Source organism: Equus caballus, chromosome 6 (genome assembly GCF_041296265.1).
Source record: "Equus caballus isolate H_3958 breed thoroughbred chromosome 6, TB-T2T, whole genome shotgun sequence".
Classification (NCBI taxonomy): domain Eukaryota; kingdom Metazoa; phylum Chordata; class Mammalia; order Perissodactyla; family Equidae; genus Equus; species Equus caballus.
In genome coordinates this window covers 83165838-83183892 of record NC_091689.1, presented here as the reverse complement: position 1 = coordinate 83183892, position 18055 = coordinate 83165838, and the positions used below count along the sequence as shown (strand labels likewise).

The 18055-nt window shown below is 43.4% G+C and overlaps 1 protein-coding gene across 2 annotated transcripts in view; it reads right to left on the bottom strand.

Annotated features, from left to right (window-relative positions):
• Positions 1-677: 677 nt before the first annotated feature.
• Positions 678-18055, bottom strand: part of EIF4B (eukaryotic translation initiation factor 4B) — a 29536-nt gene continuing 12158 nt past the window's right edge. Inside the window, exons 4-15 of one of the 2 annotated variants that reach the window (XM_005611213.4) lie at positions 17915-18031; positions 15993-16047; positions 15203-15337; positions 11300-11437; positions 11016-11189; positions 7171-7399; positions 6127-6239; positions 4662-4875; positions 4079-4134; positions 3421-3526; positions 3063-3135; positions 678-2763 (exon numbers count right to left, since the gene is read on the bottom strand). In XM_005611213.4, coding sequence (XP_005611270.1) covers positions 2683-2763; positions 3063-3135; positions 3421-3526; positions 4079-4134; positions 4662-4875; positions 6127-6239; positions 7171-7399; positions 11016-11189; positions 11300-11437; positions 15203-15337; positions 15993-16047; positions 17915-18031 — 1491 coding nt within the window. In that variant the 3' untranslated portion in view covers positions 678-2682. The remainder of the gene's footprint in view (positions 2764-3062; positions 3136-3420; positions 3527-4078; positions 4135-4661; positions 4876-6126; positions 6240-7170; positions 7400-11015; positions 11190-11299; positions 11438-15202; positions 15338-15992; positions 16048-17914; positions 18032-18055) is intronic. The other variant, XM_001504483.7, reaches the window with a different exon arrangement.

Below are 18055 nucleotides of genomic sequence, written 5' to 3'. Positions count from 1 at the left end.
CGCTTGTGCAACCAGGCTCCCATCTCCCTTCCTATCTCCTCCCCCTTCCCCTTGGCTCAAGTCCCCCAGATTGTCGACTGGTTTCCTGGGCTTTCTATGCCCCACCCCCTTGTGAACTTTAGGATTCTCTGCCACCAGTCCTAACCTCTTTCCTGGCTTGCAACAATGAACAGTCTGTCCCTAGCTGTTTGGAAAATTCCCACTAAGTCTGAGCAATGATTAAGAGAAAAGTGGCCTCAACTGTGACCCACAGCAGCTTGTCAACCGCAGCTCTGCCCGGCTTGCGTGGTGTAGCCAGGAGGTGGCAGCGGCGGCGGCGGCAGAAGCAGCAGCGCCTCCCTGCACTACTGGAGGGCGGGGGCCCTGGAGGCACTGCCTCAACACGCGGATTTAGCCCGCGCCCCCATTTCATCCCAGTAACCAGGAGAGGAAATGGGCTGCAAGCTCGCTCAACGGCATCCAAGGCTAGCACTGAGCACAGATGCTGGAGGGGAGCTGATGCAGACCCCAGTGCTTGGCCCTAAACACAGATTCCCCCGTGACTCCGTGCCCTGTACCTGCACAGAACAGTCCTGCTGCCTGGGGGACCTGAGATGGGGCAGCAGACTGCTGATGGGAAGTCCAACGAAAAGCAGTTGGGGCGTGGAGCGCACTTTCAAAGAATTTGAGCATGAAAATGAACTTTAAAGATCAGATTTATTTGGAGAAAACAAAAAATCCCACAACCCAAAGGATGGGATTTTACATCTCAAGACATCTCCCAGGTATTGTCTACAGATTACAAATCATTTTCATAGAAGATATTTTTGTACAAATTTTACACGTATTGAGGAGTGGGACATAAATCCCCATTTCTGTTGTAAGGGGAGCAGGGTAGGGAGTAGGGAAAAAAGATTTCTTGATACAACTATTTGGAAGGAGTAGACATGAAGAGGGCAAACCCTACCTTTTCATCATCTACAGCAAATGGCTTAAAAAAACCCTTTCAACCTTGGGCATCTCTAAAAGTCACTTCCTAGCTACTAGGCCAATCCAAGCCATTTATTTAAAGTTACTTCGCTTGGTATGTCTTTTATGTCCACTGGGTAAATGATTCATTCTGCCCACTGCTGCAGCACTCAAACACCAACAGCCCCGCGTGGCTGGACAGGGTCTAACCTAGGACTGACCGGAGGAGGCCTTGCAAACAAAAGACCAAGGTGTCACTGCCCTGCAGGCACAATGTGCCCACAAGGATACATCCAGAGCTGGCAGCAAAGGTGTGCATCCCAGCAGGCAAGCTACTGTATTGCAAGAGAAACCTGGATCTTGTTACACAGCTCTCTCCATTATCACTTATTCTCTCAAGGGAAGCTAAAAAAAACCAAAACACACACACAGGTCTAGGCCACATAAATCCAAACACTGGTGTGGGATTTCAGTGGAGAGGAGAGAACTTGTAAAAAAAACCCCAAAACACCCCAAACAATAACCCCAATCAAGGTTGTAAGAAAGGCTCCCAATTTAACTGTCCCTATTTATCCACCCTCACTCTTCCCCTAGGACCACTAATTCTAGTTTTCTGAGGTGTAAAAGGGGTAAAGAAGCAGGAGCGGGAATGGATAAAGGGAAGGAGAGAGACTCAAAAGACAGGAAGGAGCCAAGATTCGCTTGAGAAAAGCAGTGATTCCTCATTTGACAGCTTCCAGGGGCGGATACAGAATGTCTGCGGAGGTCAGCTATGTGACTCAAATAGCTGTTTCTGGGGAAGTAGCAGGAAAGAGTACCATGAGGAACGTAAGACAACGACGAAAGTCTAAATTTTTAAAGCTTCAAGATTTCACCAGAATGTGGATGTATCTGAACTTTCAGAAAGGACAGTATGTAGGAAAGGGCAAAATGAGGACACATGAAAGACTCGGGAATTCCCATGACCCCTAAGTACTTCCTGCTCCAGGAAGTAACCATCCATGTCACTGGTGGTCAGACCATTTTCCCTATTACTCGTGCAAAATAATTCATCACCTCCCCAAAGCTTCTTTTCAAACCACGATTTTCCCACTTATTTTGGTCACCAAGCAGTCCCATTCTTTAGTGGCCCATAGACTCATGCCCAGCTACCCCCCTGGGGGGTAAAAAACAAGGAATTCCCTCTAGGCTGGCTCCAGTAACTCAGAATTAAATAAGAGGAGGGGCTGGCAGCCTCCTGGAGACTGAAACAACTCGAGACTAAACCTACCTTTCCAAGGATGGGAAATTTATTCAGATAAGGTTTTGAGAATTCATATATGCCACAATAGGGTAATTAGAATTAAAAGGTAGAAATCTCACTCTTCCTTATACCTGCCCCACCGCCCGACCAGGTTCCAGACGTTGCATCACTGTCACCATTTTGCTAAACGGAGGCCCCTGGGCACTAATCACAGGCCACTGCGAGTGTCATAAAAATGCACCACTTTTCCGTTAAAAGCTGGACGTCTTTCTCTCTGGCTACATGGCGATTCTCCAATTAGTTCAATACTTTAAAGGCTGCAGCAGCATGCAAAAGAATTTCATTTTGTGTTTAAAAAAAAAAAAAAAGTTAAGAAAGGTCTCCAGGAGATGGTGAGTTTTATTTTGTCTTGTCTGGACAGAGGTTTGATTTGATTTGCTCTCGAATTCCTGGGTGGAGAGAGACTAGGAGAAAGCACAGGCTGTCAAGGTCTACTCAGTGTAGTCTTCTCCCTCGTTTTCGTCTTCACCGTCAATGGAGAGAGCAGCATACTTGCTTGCAGAACTGAACTTCTGTAACAGACAAGATTGATAAGTAACCCAGACCTTGAATTCTCACATCAAAACCCAAGAAACAGGAAACCAAGACTCTGGAGCCGGGGGCAAGGCTCCAGAGGCCCATGCGTTCCAAGCGGAGTCAGACTCCACCTTTCATCTGGAGAAGGGATGAGAACAGTGAAAGGTGGCTACTCAAACACGTTTCTTTCACTGTGTCACACAAGCAGCGGTGCCTTGTTTCCAGCCACTCTGGGAAGCCCCAGACACAGAGCAGTTCAGCGGCAGACAAGGTGAGAGCAGCCTTTGACACTTACGGAGGCTGGATTTTCTTCGGGTTTCTTTGGCTCAGGTGCAGATCGGGAGTCTTGATCCTTTTTGCCATCTTTCCTGCAGAGATGTGAGCACAAAACCGCATCTTTAGGGAAGGACTCTTCCAACACCCACAAGCAGTTGCAAGGCACTGAACAAGCACCTCCAGTCAACAGGCCTTGCTACCTGGACATTTTATTATTTCTAGATTCTCAGAATCCTAACCACCTATGTTGGTTGACTTCACTTTGTTCACAGGAGGAGGTCTGGCAATGCTTAGAGAGCTGAGAACTTCTTAATTACAAAGAGACATGGACCTAGTGTCAATGAAGGATTACAAATGACGAGCGAGAGCACACATACCTATCTGACTCCTTCCAGTGGTCTCTGCTCCCTCCGTCTCCTGGACCACGGCTGGAGCTCCCACTTTGGCCTTTTGGGACACTCACCCCGTCTACTTTACTTTCATCTGCTCGAGCAGAAACCAAAAATAAACTGAAGGCAAGGAAATAACCCCGCTCCCTCCTGGGTTTCCCTCAAGCCGGAGAAAAGTGTGCCCGCGTACACCGAAAGAAACGAAACCTCACCCCAGCCCAGACTTCCTTCCTAAGCCCTTCTTCCCACGTCCTCTACATCACACACACTCCAGACCCACTAAAAAGTTCCACTGTGGGTTTACACCACCATGAAAAGCAAACTGGAAATAAGGACTATGACGCTGTGTAGTGACCTTGGCCTTGCAGATGGTGACATTTCTAATCTGGATCTCACATGTTCATTTCCTTCCGATTCTTTTTTTTCCCCTTTCAAAGAAATGTTCTACCAGGAAAGGGCAGGGCTCCATGCTTGCTCAAAAGAGACCACTCCTGCCCTCTACTGGCAAGAAAAGGCAGATACTCTAAGAACCTTTAACACAAAAACAGGTGCAAAATACACCGAAGTTCGCTATTTACCGATTCCTCTATAGGCTTTTAATCCAGGTCTCTACTAGGTGAAAAACCTATTTCCCTTTTGGTCTCACCTTTCCTTGCTGGTCCCTCCTCAGATGGTTGAGCTGGAATTCCTTTCCCTCCACCACTAGAAGGAAAACGTAATCACACTCATCAGCTCATCACGGAAGCTTACAAGCATCGTCCAAGTGCAGTGTTAAGCTTTACAGAGAAGCCAAAATGCAGACTTAACGTTAAAATACGGGAGAGACGACGACGAAAGCAATGAACTGAACACTCACTAAATGCTATGTCCTTCAGAATCGCCACAGTCACACGAGGTTAATAATATTCTCTATTTACAAGTGAGGATCCTAAAGTAAGTGACCCCAAGGCCACAGTGTCAAAATGTGGCAACGACGGGTTCTGATTTACAGTGTCTGTAGATTTTGAGTCACCAAAGTGACATCAACCAGCTATCAAAACTCCAGAAAACTGAACATTTGGCTCTTGTGAGCCAGCTCCAGCACACCGCTGAATTGAACTAAGACAGGGAAAGCAGCACAACTTCTCAGATGCGGTATCAGGGCAACTCCCTGTCTGGCACTCTCCATCATGATGCCGCAGCATCTCAGTTCCCACAGCTGGCCAACTGCTGTTTCCAAGCGGACTCACCTTGTCGGGGACTGCTGCTCTGTGTCTGAACTCTGAGATCGTGCAGGAGGGTTGGAACTTCGCTTCACCCAAGCATTCTCCTTTGGCGGAGGGGCTGGCATTACCTTTAGAGGCTGTTCAGGTTTGGGAGGCTTAGAAGTTGGAGAGTGACAGTCTTCCTCCTTATTGAGTGTTTCATTTTCTAGAGACTTCTCACTCTCTCTCCTTCGTGCATCTGTAAAGTCAGAGTGGGAAGGTCAAATCATCCAGGAAAAAAGGCTTATTGTACGGCCTTCCATTAGCATCCCAACAGAGTGCAAAATGGTCCACATCTCAGTTTACTGCTTCCCACCATTAGTCTTAAATACAGACCCTAATTTGGCTCCCAACAGATGAAATTCGCCCTAAACCAGTGGTTTCCTAATGTCATTTTGAGAAAATGTTTTACTGGTCCAAGAGAAATAGGAAAAATAACCACTCTCCAAGGATAGCCATCCCATCTTTCCTAGGAATGAGTAGGTATTCTCTATTTTAGCATTATAGCCTGTCTACATTCTCTGTGTTACAATGTCTGTATTTGGAGAACAACACGTGTGTGTGTGTGTTAAGGGGACCTATGATGAGATCTCAAACTCCGGGAACCATCAATCAACTTCAACTTAGCAGCTCAACACACACACACAGTAACAAAACAGGATACACTCATATTAATACATTTATGAAAAACAGAACATAGGCTTTTTTTTTAAAAAAGGGCACTAAATGTCTCCTTAAAAGGAACTTGTTCTGTCAGATTCTTTCTACATCGTTAAGTGTATGTTCCTCAGAAGCAGATACACAAGTCAACCCAGCTATCACTCTCCTACCTGGCTACAAAAAGTGGCACATGTGCTACCAAGAGGCTGGTACAGTATGAGTAACTTTCAGAAGACTTCTATAACACTTGGATGAATTTCCATATTACCTCAGCCTTGAGCCATGTTTTGAAATGCTCAAGTACAAATCAACTTAGAGGTGGGAGAAGAAACCTAAAAAACAGTGGCTCACAATAAGGGAAGGGAGGTGTTACCACAGAACCAGTTTCTGAGACACTAACTGTGCTTGCGACCATCAGTAAATTCAATCACGACCAGAGAGTCTTCGCTCGAGAACACTGCTCTGGTCATATTTGACATTAAAAAAGGCTGGCCCTGGGAGCAGCTCACAGAGAGCTACAGGACTATGACTGTTTTGAACAAGCAAAACTGAGATGTCATAAAAGGAAGAGACAATCCAACAGTCGAGTACACTCCTCAGTGGAAGATAAACAGATCAGTTTAGTCTCTTCTGGTGCCCATTTCTTAGGTGTTTCGGAGCAGGAGATGTGAAATTCAATCCGTCTGTGTTCACCCAAATCAAGAGTCCAAGACGGAATTCAGGATCCTGAAGCCTCCGTGTAATTTGCTTATGGGTAAGTTACGGAAAATGGCAGGAATATGATACCCACCCTGGTCTGACTTACTTCTGCCAGATGGGGCTGAGGGCCCAGTCTGTGATGACTCACTTCCTGTCCTCGACCGTTCCCGTTCCTGAGTTTCTTCACTTCGCCAGCTTGGGTGTCTGCAGAAGAGAAATTGAACAAAATACATTAATGTCCAGCGCAATGAAGGCCACCTTGCACCTGTGCTGATCCCTCAAGAACCATCATTTACTAATTACTATTTTATCACGCTTGTTTTACCTGTGGGTGAGTGTGTGCATCTGTCTGGTCTGTCTCTTCCTCAAACCATTTGCAAGCTGCACACCTTAAGACACTTTGGCTCTAAATACTTCAGCAAGCATCAGGTGGGGTCAAGAATATTCTAAATACTTCAGCAAGCATCAGCTAGGGCCAAGAATATTCCCCTACATGATCTACAACACAGCCCTCCCTTACTGGTAACACAATTCTGCAAGTCATTCAAAACTAGGCCTAGTTTTTCAGAACACTGTTATTTACCCTATTAGATCCAATGCCGCCTTTTAATAATAAACACTTTTGTAATGACTACTTTACTACCCTGAAATAACATTTAGATAAAATAACCAATATACAGACAAGTAAAGACAAATGGAGAATAATTTACAGCCTGCACTTAAGTGAAAACGTTCTCTCTCTACTCCATCCCCAGTAATTTGGAGAAAGGTAAATCCACTCACTTCACCGTGGTGGGGCTTTACTCTATATACTAAAGCGGGGTTTTGCAAACTTTTTCTTAAACAGCCAGATAAACTTTCTTTATAAGAACAGGCCATAATCTGCTGTCTCCTGTATTAAAATACCACAATTTCTACTTGTTGTGGGTTAAGCCTAGGACTTTCAAAAACTGTGAGGGACAGATGACATCATACACTACTGCAGACCCCCAGGAGCTGGGGCCCGAGCACACTACATGCTAGTAAGGGACAGCAGTGACATCCATGCCAACCACCCAAGCGCCCCTGGGGATGCACTGCCTCACGAAGGACTGCCGGATGTGAGACGGGAAGGCGGCGGTGAGGATGCCCTCACCGCTCCCGAGGCCGTCGCTCTAGTTTCGGCTCGTCCAGCTGGCGCTGCAGTTTCTCCTGCTCCTTCTGCAGCCGCTCTTCCACTTCTCGTTCTCTAGCGGCTGTGTCAACGGGCTTCGCCCCTCCGAAGATAGAGGCTGCTCGACTGGACTGGGCGGTGCTGGCGGAGGAATCGTCTTCCTTAGGAGCACTCCGAGGCTTTAGGTTCAGTTTGGGTCTTTGGGGGGGACCTAAGTTAAATACAACTCTAAGTAACAGTTTTCAAAATCATCACAAGCTGATGGCTGGAAGCCAGATTCCCAGACAGCTCTTATGAAATGCTTCAGAGGATTCAGATTACAGGCCTAGCCTACCCAGCGGAGAAGGTAAGCAGGGAGCTCATTAGAAAACCAGTGGCTTACAACTAGAAGGACCCACACCTAAAAATCCACAACTATGTACCCGAGGGGCTTTGGGAGAAAAAAGGAAAAGTCAAAAAAAAAATTAAAAAGAAAATTGGTGGCTTAAATAACCAAGTCCAATTCACCTTTCCACTACCACATCCATTCACTACCGGACCGAAGGAAAGACTAAAAATGGCAAAAATGAAAATGGTAAATTAATAACTTACCATGATTACTATTACCAGGGAAGAAATTTTCAATTATGATCAACTACTAGATTAAAGTATCTTCTTCAAAACTGTGTTGTGGAAGGTGGATTGCTTCAGGAGGTTAAGAGCTCGTAACAACAGGGTAGGGAAGAGCAGTTCTTGTACTCTGGTCTCTGTGTGTAATACAAATCCGAGGGGAATTCACAGGGCAGAACATGCAACACTGAACATCTGAATGTAAATTCTAAGGGAGTCAGATTTCTTCCTGGATCCAAGTTGTCAGAAATGTCAAGATAAACCTGAGTTTCAAGAAAATTTTATTTCTCAAAACCAGTGTTTATCCTAAATATTTCAGACATACAAAAGACATAGGAGTCTAGGTGTACCAACCACCTGGCTTAAGTAATAAAATGCTACGCAAACCACTGAAGCCTCCTGAGTATTGTTCCCCTGAGGACAGGCCTAGCTGTGCAGTCTTCTCATAACCAGTAGGCTGAATCTGGTATTTATCATTTCCATGCATTTCTTTATACTTTTACCACATATGTACGCATCTGCAAAGAGGGTATTGTTTGCCAAGATTTCAATTTTCTATAAGGGCATTAAAGTTGGCAGTTTACGTTACTTCCAAGATACGGTTTTAATCTGTGTAACTTTCTGACATGACCATTACTTTCATTCCCCCTCCCCCTCTTGAGGAAGATTAGGCCTGAGCTAACATCTGCTGCCAACCCTCCTCTTTTTGCTGAGGAAGACTGGCCCTGAACTAACATCCGTGCCCATCTTTCTCTATATGTGGGACGCCTGCCACAGCATGGCTTGCTGAGCGGTGCCATGTCCACACCCAGGATCCGAACCCTTGAACCCCGGGCCACTGAAGTGGAATGTGCGCACTCAACCGCTGCACCACTGGGCTGGCCCTACTTTCACTTTTATAGGGTAAAACTGACGGTCAGAAAGGATAACTCATTTAAGTCACACAGCTGACATCCGGTGGGCCGAAGACTACAATCTCTATCACCGAAGAAACTCTACTCCTCCTCCCACTATGGGACACCCTGTCCCGTTCTTCCTCCTCTGATCATCTCATTTACCTGCTCAACAAATAATCTGAGCACCCAAATTTCAGATACCGTGCTAACGCCAGGAAGATGATGTTGAGCAGTTTTTAATTCCTGCCTGCAAGGAGCCCAATTTAGCGGGAGGGTCAGAGTAAAAATACAGTATGTAAGTTACACCAAACAGACTTCTCTATGTGGAAGTTACCAGACCGAGACTGTGTCTGGGGCAGCCTGTGAAGGCTTTAAAGGGGTCACACTGAGAGCTGAGCCTGCACCTAACAGGGCAGATGAGGAAGTGAGGGGAGACAACACTGAGAGGTGAGCTGCAGTCAGAACAGTGAAGGCTTGTGTGTTAGAGGTACAGACACACGCATATCTTTTAGGCCATGGAGAGACAAGGAATTTTTTTTTTGAGGAAGATTAGCCCTGAGCTAACTACTGCCAGTCCTCCTCTTTTTGCTGAGGAAGACTGGCCCTGAGCTAACATCCATGACCATCTTCCTCTACTTTATACGTGGGACGCCTACCACAGCATGGCTTTTGCCAAGCAGTGCCATGTCTGCACCCGGGATCTGAACCGGTGAACCTTGGGCCGCCAAGATGCAGAACATGCGAACTTAACTGCTGCGCCACCAGGCTGGCTCCTAGGAATGTTTCTAAAAATCTTCTTTCCTTTTTACTCCCCATAAGCCCCCCGGTACATAGTTGTCTATCTTAGTTGTGGGTCCTTCTCGCTGTGGCATATGGGACGCCACCTCAGCATGGCCTGGTGAGCGGTGCCATGTCCACGCCCAGGATTCGAACTGGTGAAACCCTGGGCCGCTGCAGCAAAGCACATGAACGTAACCATTCAGCCATGGGGCCAGCCACTAGGAATGTTCTTAAAAGGAGAATTATCTAATTAGACTGTGTTCCAGAAAGACAGCCTGGGCCAGGGGGAAGAATGGAGTGAGGCAGGGAAATCTGTGAGTAATGTGGGTGTAGCAATGAAGTCTGAAGGAAGGTAGTGGCAGTGACTCTGGACATGGGGGCAGATCTTAGAAAGAGTAGGGGCTAAGATCACCAGGAAGAGAGCCAGGTGTGTAGCCCCTGGAGAAGGCAAGGAAGGGTGAGAGAGGAAAGGGTCAAGAGTCAAGGAGGACTTGAGGGCGGCACCTGAGCCTCACTGTCCTCACTAGTGAAGGGGAGATGACAACTGTACCTATACCAGAGAATTCTTGGGATTAAATGACACTTGTATATAAAGCACATAGGACAAACTGAGGGCTTACAGGCACGTTAAAAGGCTAAGCTTGCTGTCTAAAAATAAAGGGAAAAATTCTGGGCCAGACGCCTTACTTTGTTAATGACATTACTAAAGTAAGGACACAAACGGTGGCCATGTGTTAATATTTTTTAAAAGGTCAGATCTCTAACACCATGTTTTATATAAGCGTTGTAATCTTAGGGGATTACTTTTAGAATAGGTGCACTGACATCTCACAATGCATAAAATGGCACCGAAATTAGCAACATTTGGTTTTTAACCCCACAGTGCCAATTACTGGCCATGAGACTACATTTGAATCTCATTCCTTCACTTGAAAAATGAGGCTAAAACTGCCTATTTTAAGTGTAATTTACTAAAATAGATCACATCCTAAGAATGTTTAGCAGTGCTTTTTTCTTTTTTGTTTATTCAACTAACTTTAACTGAAAAATCTACATGCTAAGGCAGGTTAGAACCATTAGACTTTGCTTTGTTTCCATTATGTCATTCTCTTTTCCCCTGGTGAGGAAGATTGGCCCTAAATTAAGGTCTGTTGCCAATATTCCTCTTTTTTTCCCCTTCCCCCACAGCCACAGTATATAGCTGTATATCCTAGTTCTCAGTCATTCTAGTTCCTCTCTGTGGGACGCTGCCACAGCATAGCTTGACGAGCAGTGTGTAAGTCTACACCCAGGATCAGAACCGGTGAAGCCCAGGCCGCTGAAGCAAAGAATGTGAACTTAACCACGTGGTCACGAGGCCGGCCCTTCACTATGTCATTCTTATCCACTGCTCTTTCTACTGTGCCCTGCTGCATCCTTTACAATGTGTAATTTCTATTTGTGCCCACTTAAGGGGTTTGAAACCTAACAGAAAATTTTCCAATCAATGTCTCCAGTGGTCTGCATCGAGAGGGAAAAAAAAAGAAAAGAAAAAAAGATTACCTCTATCGTCACGCCTATAATCCTCCCGAGAGTAGTCATCTCTGGAGCTCCAGGACCGATCGTCTCGTCTGTCGTGTCTGTCTTCATAGCGGTCCCCGCCTCCTCTGTAGTCATCATCCCTACGGTACCCACTACCAAATGCTCTTCTGCCACTGCCTAGCCTGGAATCATAGCCTGCAAATATATCCCAAATTGTGACCATCAGACTGCAGATAAATTAAAAAAAGGCAACAACGGACTTCTTGCAAGAGAACAATTAATAACTGAGCGGTGTCTACAATGACCTCTGTCGTAGTCTCTGCTGCCCCGGTCGTCGTAGCGATCCCGGCCCCCGTACCGATCCATATCCCGGCGTGGGCCGTCGCGGTAGCTGTCCCGATACCCGTCCCGATACCGGTCTGAATCGTAACGATCGCGATATTCTAGAGAGAAAAGAGGTAACACCAGTCCTTTTTCTTTGACACCATTAATAGAAAGAAAGAAGACAGCCCATTAGGTCTATTTTATGAGTTTACATTCACTACTGTGTCTCTTTTTATAAAAATGCATGACATTATATTCAAAGTGGAAGAATTTGTATCGAATTAAGTTTTCTTGGTATTTATTTGATTTAAAAAATTTTCTGGGGGACGGCCCCGTGGCCAAGTGGTTAAGTTCACGCACTCTGCTTCAGTGGCCCAGGGTTTTGCTAGTTCGGATCCTGGGCGTAGACATGGCACCGCTCATCAGGCCATGTCAAGGTAGCGTCCCACATGCCACAACTAGGAGGACGCACAACTAAAATATACAACTATGTACTAGGGGCCTGGGGGAGAAAAATCGGGGGGGGGGGGGGGGAAGATTGGCAACAGTTGTTAGCTCAGGTGGCAATCTTCAAAAAAAAAAAAAATTTTCTCTGCTGATTCAATAAATGCTGTGCCAACAATTTAGGGAGTTAGGAGAGAAAAATCTCTATATATCCTATGAATTTCCAGGATTAAAGATTTAAACACTAAAAAATGTGAGCACAAAACACCAAAAGAAAACATAGTTGGAATCTTCCATGCTCAACACTACAGAACCAATGAAAGACCACTCAAAAAGTTTAGCACAGGGAAATAGACACACAAATTGGAGGTGAACAAAATGAGAAAAACATATGCGACAGACGACAACAATGGGTTAATTACCTTCTCCTTAAGTAACAGAAACTACAATTAATAGGACAATGTTTTCCCCACCAAAATGGAGAAGAGTAAACAAACCATACATCTTGTGTTGGCAAAGTTCAGGGGAAGAAGTCAATTCCTGTGCCCTACTGCTGAGTTCAAAATAGCACCAACGCTCTGAAAGTTGTTTTAAAACTGCACATTAAAAGCTGTTAAATCATGCATGTGCTCTAGGCCAACAATTCAAATTCCAGGAATTTGCCCCAAGGAAACACCTGGACATCTTCTACAAACACATGTACAAGGAGGTTTACTGCGATGCTGTTTATAATGTTAAAGTTGTTGAGTGCACAAGCTATAGGTTAAATAAGTCAGAGGGCACAAAGCAACCATTAAACATTGAATTAGAAATGTATTCACTAAATTTCTTCACAACACATTTGAATAAAGTATGTTATAAACTGTATTTTACACACATTCACGAGTACCAGTAACGGAGGCCCCTAAATGCCAGAAATTTGTGTAAAAGAATGTCATAGCTCAGGGTGCAAACTGGACAGCCTAAGTCATTTCTACGAGGGGGTAGTGGCAATTTAGCTTCAGCTGATTTGCTAGATCTTCCAATTTTCTGAGAGAAGCTGGGAATCCACATTTTTATGTGAAATAATCTCAATTTCTAAACATGAACCAACTAATTAGAAAAACTTTAAAAACATTTTGAGTAATAATTAACGTGTGCAGACCAAACAGGGATCTCATTTTTATGACTGCTTCCTCTTAAAAATGATTTCATTTTGGAAACATCATTTTTTCTATGTGGACATTCATTCACTCCTTGGTAGTTTAAATTTTATAAATTAAAAGACACGCTAATGTTAGTAAAACAATTATGTACAGGAGACAATCTAAAACAGAACTCAAAAAACAAAAAAATCAGCCATGTGTATATTTTGAAATATACTTTCTGGACAAATTGTGGAGAACTTCTGGAGAGGCAGATAAACTCTATACTTGATTTTATTTTAAATAATATTAAAATGATAATAAGCTTGCACTGAAAAAACACAGATCAATCCATAATTAGTATGCGGTTACTAAGACAGTCAGCCAGGAAATACACAAGTGTTTGCTGAGATTTCACGGTAATATTTAGTATATTACGCCCCCCACCCCGTGTCTTTTACGGGCCCAGTGTCTGGATGGAGTCTCTAACCTCTCGATAGGGCCTGGGATCTCTAACACGTTGGCAGAGCTGACTCTGGGGCCATAACCGCAAGTCTCACAATTAGCAGCTTTGGATAACACCAGCATGCTCACTCTTTCTTGTTATCCATCCTGCTTGTTCTAAATTCAAGGTTTCAGGTGAGAAATAGTCATGGTCCCTTGATTCAAAACAGGACCCTTGGTCTGACTGCTTTTTCTTTCAAGAGCCATTTCTTCCTGTTAACAATAGAACCTCCGCATAAACGCTGAAGTGAAGTACCTCAGGCAGTTCTCCCCAAGGCTCGTGGGGGCACAGAGACTCGTGAAATCAGATATAACCCCACTCCTTCCTCCTCCTGCATCTTACTAGGTTAAGGAAGACTCTTCAAGTAGGAATTCTATCTTTTACTGCTTCCTCTATTTCGTACAGAGCTCACTAGGTGTCTCACAAAATTATAACGTTTGTGAATGTAAATTGTACTGTCCATTTCTTTTCACTTATAAAGTATTTCAAAGATACAGGAAAGTATAGAAGCAAATATAACAGACTTACGACCTTGTACTTAGGTTTAGTGGATAGCAATATTTTGCCATATATATTTCAGTTTTTAAACATTAAAGTAGTATGTTACAGACGCAGCTAAAGGATTCTTTCCACCCTACATCCACAATCATAGGGGTGATTACATCACTATGCATATACTTTTATAACTTATGTATTAACACTGTATGATAGTTTTCCAATTTTTACACATTTTTGCTTTTCTGCTCATAAGAATGGGTTTTGAATTTTATCCCTATTGTCACATGTACATTATGCTATAAAGTATTCCATTATGTGGACAAACCACTACTTAGTCATTTCTTTAATGAACAGCAGATTCTTTCCATTTAAAATTATAAAGTGTTGAGTCTTTCTTCATGTATTTCCATGATTTTCTCCATAAAGGTCTTACAAAGCTTTTGCTAAACTTTGGTGGTGTACGTAAACGCTGTAATTCACCCCAACTCCGACCCCACGACATTCTCTAGTCCTCTTCTCTAAATTATATTTTACCTATTTGCATATTGTTTCTCTCCTCCAGTATAAACAATGTCCAATGAGGACAAAACTTCTGTCTGTGTTGTTCACTGCTCTATCCTGAGCTTAGAACAGTATCTAGCAAATGGTAGACACTTAGTATTTCTGAAGAGAATGAATTTTATTTTAAAAGGTATCTTAAAAAATTACATTTTCATTGTTTGTTGCTAGTAAAGCAACCAATTCTGTATATTGCTCTGAGCCCAGCAGCCTTCCCAGCTCTTGTTAGTTCAAGTCGCTTACTTTGTGGCATATGTTGGGTTTTTATAAACTACTGTCTCAAAAAAAAGAGAGAAACATCGCTTTTATTCTTTGTTTGATAAGGTTTAAAAAAAATTAGTAATTTATAAAATCTTCTTCTGTATCTATCAATTCCTTTGTATAATATCAAAAATTTTCCTTGGGGCTGGCCCCGTGGCCGAGTGGTTAAGTTTGCGCGCTCCGCTGCAGGCGGCCCAGTGTTTCGTTGGTTCGAATCCTGGGCGCGGACATGGCACTGCTCATCAAACCACACTGAGGCAGCATCCCACATGCCACAACTAGAAGGACCCACAACTAAGAATATACAACTATGTACCGGGGGGCTTTGGGGAGAAAAAGGAAAAAAATAAAAAATCTTTAAAAAAAAAAAAATTTTCCTCTATCTACTGCCCCCCTTTCTATCTGCTAATGCGATCACCTACATTAACACATTCGTCCTATTAAAAACAGCCCCCAGAACGCAGAAGAAACTAACTTGACGCAAACGGACTTACTGTCTCCAAAGCTGTCGTCGCCTCTTCTGGGCGGGTAGTCATCAAAGCTGTCTGTAGCAGGCCGGGCCCTCCAGTCTGTATCTGTCTTGTCAGAATCTCGATTTCTATCTCGGCCAAAAGAACGATCATCCCTGTCTATAGTTAGAAAAAACAAACCCCCCCAAGTTAGCTCACAAAAACTTTTGCCCAGTGTTTCTCACATGCACAGAAACCCCGCCTCAATATACTATATTTCTCTCTCATATCACAGCGCCACTGTGAAGTTGCCCCAGGGCCCATCGGCGCACACTTCAGCTCAACCGGGCAGTTAATTTGCTCACATCTATTCTGATGGCTTAATGCTAATCTGTCTCATCTTCTGTACAGGCCAGGAGCCCCTGAAACATACATGAATTAGGCCCCTCTTGTGTCCAATGTGCTTCAAGGTACCTAATCTATTTATTACATATTTAAGGTTCATCTAGGTCAATCAAGGTTCTTCAATCTCAACACTACTAACATTTTGGGCTGAATAATTCTTTCTTGTGGGGGGCTGTCCTACGCATTAGAGGATTAATCCCTGGATCCTATTAGATGCCAGTAGCACTCCCTGCAGTTGTGACAACCCCAAATCTCTAAACACTGACAAATGCTTCCTGTGAGGCAAAATCATCCTCAGTTGAGAAGGAGTGCTCTATATGCAGGTAGGCCTACACTATCTACCTCTATTAAAAGTTTCTTGGAAAGGGCACCTCTGCTTTGTCATCCTAGGGCCATAACAACACAGGAAAATTTCCATCAGCTTTCTTACCTTTGTCCTGTGCTTGATCAGCAACGTCCACTCGAATTCTCCTGTTACCTAGAGACTGAGAGCATAGGACCACATTAACCAACCTTTTGCCCCATTATGCACAAATCCTATGAGTGACCTTGAACGTCGGGGCATAGCAGAGGCACTGGGGGAAGGAAGATAAAGGAAAAACACTGTAATCTAGCCAACACTCCAAGTTGTTGGCTAAAGAATCCTTTATAAAGACTTGAAAACTGAAATAACCCCTTAGAATAAACAAGTTTAAGTTGGGATTAAAAGACTGTCACGCCAATTATCAATATTTTTATAAAGCCAGATTTCACAGAATAAAACTCTTTAACTACTGAAGGTAATTTGTCAAGTGTAATAAATAAACAATCTCCAGACAACCAGTTAAATAAAAAGCATATTTGGGTCCAGAGCAACCATTCATTCAAACGTTTAAGGAGGCCCTACTACGCACCAACACAGCTGCACGAAGCAAGGCCTGTCTGCAGCCTTGCGTCCCTCACTCAGTGTCACCTGTGCATCAACCAGGTCCTCCAGAACATCCTCCGACCTCCTCTTCCCACATTATTATTCGTATACCTTAAACCCAACTAATTCTACTGATTTTTCCTCATTTCATAGTGGAATCCAGAGTTAAAGAAGGATAATAGTGAATTTTAGTTAAAAACATCTGGAATTATATTAAATACCAACTTGATAAAATCTCTAAACACAAAGTAACTCCTAAGTCTGGACCATGACACCATTTTACATAATAGTTAATCTAGCAAACTTCAGATAACAATTGTATGGTATTCTTTTTCTTATCCAGACCGAGAAGTCAAAATTTAGTAATGTTAATAAAATCTAAAAATGATCTGAGAAGAAAAACTTGGGAACAGCTTTAGCTTTTCATATATTTAACTACATACATGAATTTTATCTCTGACACTTCCTTCAGATTATCATGGTGTTAACTCAATTATTAGACAGGAAAAACATTTTAAGAGGTGTTGATTTCAATCATGTCAAATGGCAGATTTGGACCATAGAATTATGGCACAGACGGCAGTGGAAACTGCCTTCTCAACAATGAGGGGTTTTTGGAATTTGAAGAGGAAAAAAGCCTTTTTTCTTTCTACATGTAATTGGTTAGATTTCTAAAGTCACTAGAGAAAAAAAGCAGTTCCTGGATTAGAAACTTCCTTCATTAACAGGTAACTAAACGCTTTAAAATCCTGTTGGACTAGCCTAAGAATCAGCGAATGGCACCACTCACTCAAGTCACCATGTTACAATCAGAGAGCGCCCCCACTCCCCTCATGGACTGACAGCTGAATTTCCCCTCCCTACTGAACCCCTAGTGTGTCTGGATAGAAAACACCTACGGGCAATGATAAAAAGCAGAAGGACTGAATGTTGACTGTCACTCTCCTCTCAGAGATTCCTAGGAGCATGTATTACAAATGACACTCTAGTGAGAAATGTTTCTGCACCCTCTTAAAATTATCAAAAAGCACTACTACTTCCCTGAAACTGAGATAATCCCTTTTAATACCAAACTGATTAATAGGATTTTTGTTTGCCTTGATCTGGTCAGATTATTTTGAAAAAAGCAAAAAGCCATGAGAGCTGAGGCAAAGCTGAGTGAATGAATGTGAGGTTCTATTAAAGAACTAGTGTGGTTGGTTTCTTCTACCATCTTCCGCCTTAAGTACCTCCCTGAATTACTGAGACCTGCCAACCTTGCTGAACTGAGGGGTCACTTGCTAGATGTTGAATGCTAAGCGTTACGATGTTAAACAATCTTGGCTTTTCTGTATAGATATTATGAGAATCTTTGAAATACTGACGCAAGCTAAAAAAATAGCAGTTTAATAAGCGAGACTTGTTAAGCTCCCACCCCTCAAATTCCTCCTCTCTATTTTCTTTACCTCTTCATTGAGGCTCAGGGCACTGAGCAAGGAATCCAGGTCCTCAAATTCAGCATAACCAAAACCTTTCAACCTTTCTGGATTGCTGGGTTCACGTGGTAAACGCACTGCACTGATCTGAAGGAGTAAAGAAACAAAAAT